This window comes from Cyprinodon variegatus, unplaced genomic scaffold (assembly GCF_000732505.1).
Source record: "Cyprinodon variegatus isolate N-32 unplaced genomic scaffold, C_variegatus-1.0 Scaffold153, whole genome shotgun sequence".
In the NCBI taxonomy this organism is placed as follows: Eukaryota; Metazoa; Chordata; class Actinopteri; order Cyprinodontiformes; family Cyprinodontidae; genus Cyprinodon; species Cyprinodon variegatus.
This window is the reverse complement of record NW_015150606.1, coordinates 53,411-56,951: the sequence shown is the minus strand read 5'-3', so window position 1 is coordinate 56,951 and position 3,541 is coordinate 53,411. Positions and strand designations below refer to the sequence as shown.

Below are 3,541 nucleotides of genomic sequence, written 5' to 3'. Positions count from 1 at the left end.
TTTTTTTTTTTTTTTTTTTTTTTTTGAGATTTTGTGTGCATAGGCTCTCTGTCCATCTTTTTTCAGTTCCCAAAAAGAAATGGGAAAAAAAATTAAAATCTGTAAAAAAAATTTGGCAAACACATTAAAATTACTCTCGAAACCTTTTTTTTTGTAAAGTTTAATAAGAAGTTCCTATTTTTAAATGCTTTTTTCCCTCAAATTCCATTTTTGCAATAAGCTTTTTGCTTAGACAAATATTGGAACAGATTTCTCTTCATACCTGTGTTATCTGTCCTTCTTCAGGCCTCTGGCTGTGTTGTTTCTGTTTAATCCCTGTCGTAGTCATTTCAGAAAGTCACGCTAACACATTGGTGCTTCTTGAAGGTGTCGCATAAAAAAAAAAAAAAAATTCTGTTTTTAGAATGCAAGGTTAGCATTTTATTATCCGCTATGTTTGTATTTAGAGAAGTTATTTGGATCCTTTCATTCTTATCATCACCAGACGGCTGTTGGTGAGATTAGATACGAATTATTAGAGTACTTTTAAACAAATGCCGGTTAGCTTCCTGTGGTTCCTCATGTTAGAAGGTAGTCCGGAACCAGGACTACCTTCTGGTATAAAGGACGCCATATTGGGTTGTTTTTGCTGTCTGACGTGTCTTGCCGCCCCGTCACCAGCAGTGGGAGCAGCGGGGGAAGCCATCCCAGCAGCAGTCGCAGCAGCAGCAGGGAGAACAGCGGCAGCGGAAGCGTGGGTGTGCCTATCGCCGTGCCGACGCCAGCCCCGCCCACAGTATTCCCAGGTAACTTATTATTTTAATTTTATTGTCCTTTTTTTTTTCCCTCTGTCATCGTTTGGCCTGACACTAACTGGACTAATCTGGATCGCACCGGTTCTGCTGTTCTTTCTCGTCTCATTCTGATCTTTCCTCGCCTCTTTTCTTTTCCTTCTTCCTGACCTTTAACACCCCCTCCCACCCATCAGGTTCAGCCCCTCCCCCACCCAACACAGCCAAATCTCCCCCTAACACTGCCACCACCCCTGGGCCGCCTCCTCCTGTCCTAGACGGCCCCCAACAAGCCCCTAACCCCACCGTTGAGATTCCACCTGTCCCCCCACCCCCTCCTCAGCTCCCTGCCTCCATGGCCCCCACAAACACCGGCCCTGCTTCTTATGGCAACCCCGCACAAGGTGAGTGCGACCCCCACCCCCCTCCTCCAATCATGCACGTTTCCAGCCTCCATCACTCCTCCCCTCAAAGCTTAAAACCTGAAGATTTGTTTCCACATGTTGCTCTACGTCTTTTTTTCTTTTCTTTTTTTGAGATACAGAGATTTGCGACGATCATAGTGTTGTGACCGATCTTGTAGAGAAGCTGTATTAAACAGTTTGTTAAAGAGGCACGGTCACGTTTTATTCTTTTATAAAAAAAAAAAAAACTATTTCATCTATAAAGAAAAACAATAAATAAATAACTTATATCCACCAAACGTCCATCCTGATAGTGTTTAAATAGTCCTTTTTTGAGCCTAAATAGGTTTTCAGCACCAGGTTTTTTTACACTAGCGGTGTTTCCGTCTAAGCATGATAAAGAACTTAAAATGTTGGGAAAAAAAAGAAAATGCAAATTAGTTGTGTTTATATCCATTGAAGCAAAGCGTAAAATTGTTATGCGATTAGGGTTAGGGTTAACTGTAATGACAACATGTAGAGTTGGTTAGCTAGCATGGACCCACAATCAGAAATGGAGGTTTTTAAGAATGCGTTGAAATTTTGCATTTTGTACTTATCATGTTAGGTAGCTTTAGCGTTGGTTAGGGTCATCTGGAGACATTGAGGGGAAAGTGCGATTCTATTTTCTTTTGTCCCGAAAGAATCAGAAACAACCTCAAATAAGCGTAAAACTTTTTCTTTACCAAGTCATTTTGAATTTCGCTGTTTTGACTCTCTTCTAATGCGATATTTCAAATCGGATAAAAAAAAACGGAAGAAAACATGTCTAGTTAAAATGATTAAAGAGCGTCTTTTTTGCATTTCATGTGCACAATATATGAATATTTTGTTTGAGGGGTCAAAAGGCCTGTAATTTGACTTGCGTGTTCAAACTAAGGTTCAAATAAACTTATTTTAAGAAATGTTTTCTAATTGTAGATATTTTTTGCAGTGTATGAGAGGATATTCATAATAAGTCCTTCAGTCTTTCGTTTTTTAGCCATATTTATGCTGATATTTTAAGGATGATTTAGATTGTAAAGTCTCCCTGGCTGAATATATCATCAGGGTGGACGTTGTTGAAACTATTGTCCGCCAACACCTCCATGCTTCCTTTAAATTTAAATTTGAACGCTGCTTTGTCACCTAAAACTGCCAGCATTGACCAGTCTTTGCTCTGTACAGACTTCTACACTAAAGTGTTGCTGTCAGCTTAGTTATGGTGTGTCCGCTTGTTGAGGAAGAACCTGCTGCTTTTTGCGACTGATTGGACGTCGGCAAAGCTCTTTTTTTTTTTCATCATTTGTGTTCTGATGTAAAATGCCTGCTGGTGTTTTCTTTGTCCCTCATTTTATTTTATTACTTCTTGTTTTCAGTGAATATTTTACATTTCTGTCTCCATAACAATCAGTTTAACTGATTGTAACATTAAATTCAACTCCACAGATCAACCAATCTGTAGAGTAAGCCTAAAAATGACATAAAGTAGTTGTACACGTTGAGGACTGACTCTCTGCTGCCCCCTGCTGTCCGCTCACAGGTGCTCCTCAGTTCTACAGCATGAACCGCCCAGCACAGCAGCCCCAGAACCCCCAGGTCGGGGGATCCCTGCCGTTCCGCCGGCCGTCGTCTGTCACAGGCCAGCCCAATGCAGCCCACCACAACCAGAGCCAGCTGAACGGAGGGCCGCATTTTGTCCAGAACCAAGGTAACGCGAGGGCGTCATGGTTACCACAAACTTTAATGTGTTTCAATCATTTAACACAAGTTACCCCTTTGTTTTGGAGTAAGGGGGGGACTCTCTGTTTATTCTAAGGATTGGAAACATCCGTCCTTTTGCGGTTGGAACTATGTTCCGTGAATATTACATGTTTTATAAATGGAAATTTGAACAATATTTTAAGAAAAAAATATGTTTTTAAACGTACCTTTGCTTTTTTCTCAGGTTTCATTTCAATTTTTAAAAAAGTTTATTAATTTTTCAGATTTTCCTTTTTTTAAATAAATTTTTGTCAAATATTTCAAACAATGTTTTCTTTTTTAAACAATTTCCCAGTTTCTTTTTATTGCATTTGCAAATAGAAAGATTTGACATTTTGATTTCCGTCTCTTCAAAATTCTCTTTTGACAAAAAATGCATTGTTTTAAAAAAAAAATTGCGTTTGAAGGCAGGCTTTCCTCTGGAGTGAGGAGGGAATACGCATTTCTATTGGTCAGCGTGGATGTTAGAAACAAACTTTTTATCGGTCAAAGGCAAGCATTTGTAATGGGCATGAAATGAAGAGAATGTAATCCATGAAACAAATAAAAAAAATTGAGAAGTAACAAAAGTAACGTTGAGAAAAA

The 3,541-nt window shown here is 39.3% G+C and overlaps 1 protein-coding gene across 16 annotated transcripts in view; it reads left to right on the top strand.

The window, feature by feature from the left end:
- abi2 (abl-interactor 2) overlaps nucleotides 1-3,541 on the top strand; it is a 22,269-nt gene that overhangs the window by 15,044 nt on the left and 3,684 nt on the right. For 6 of the 16 annotated variants that reach the window (XM_015377420.1, XM_015377416.1, XM_015377419.1 and 3 more), the window contains 3 exons: nucleotides 661-785; nucleotides 968-1,174; nucleotides 2,736-2,903. In XM_015377420.1, the coding sequence (XP_015232906.1) occupies nucleotides 661-785; nucleotides 968-1,174; nucleotides 2,736-2,903 (500 nt within the window). The remainder of the gene's footprint in view (nucleotides 1-660; nucleotides 786-967; nucleotides 1,175-2,735; nucleotides 2,904-3,541) is intronic. The other 10 variants (XM_015377426.1, XM_015377424.1, XM_015377428.1 and 7 more) reach the window with 3 other exon arrangements.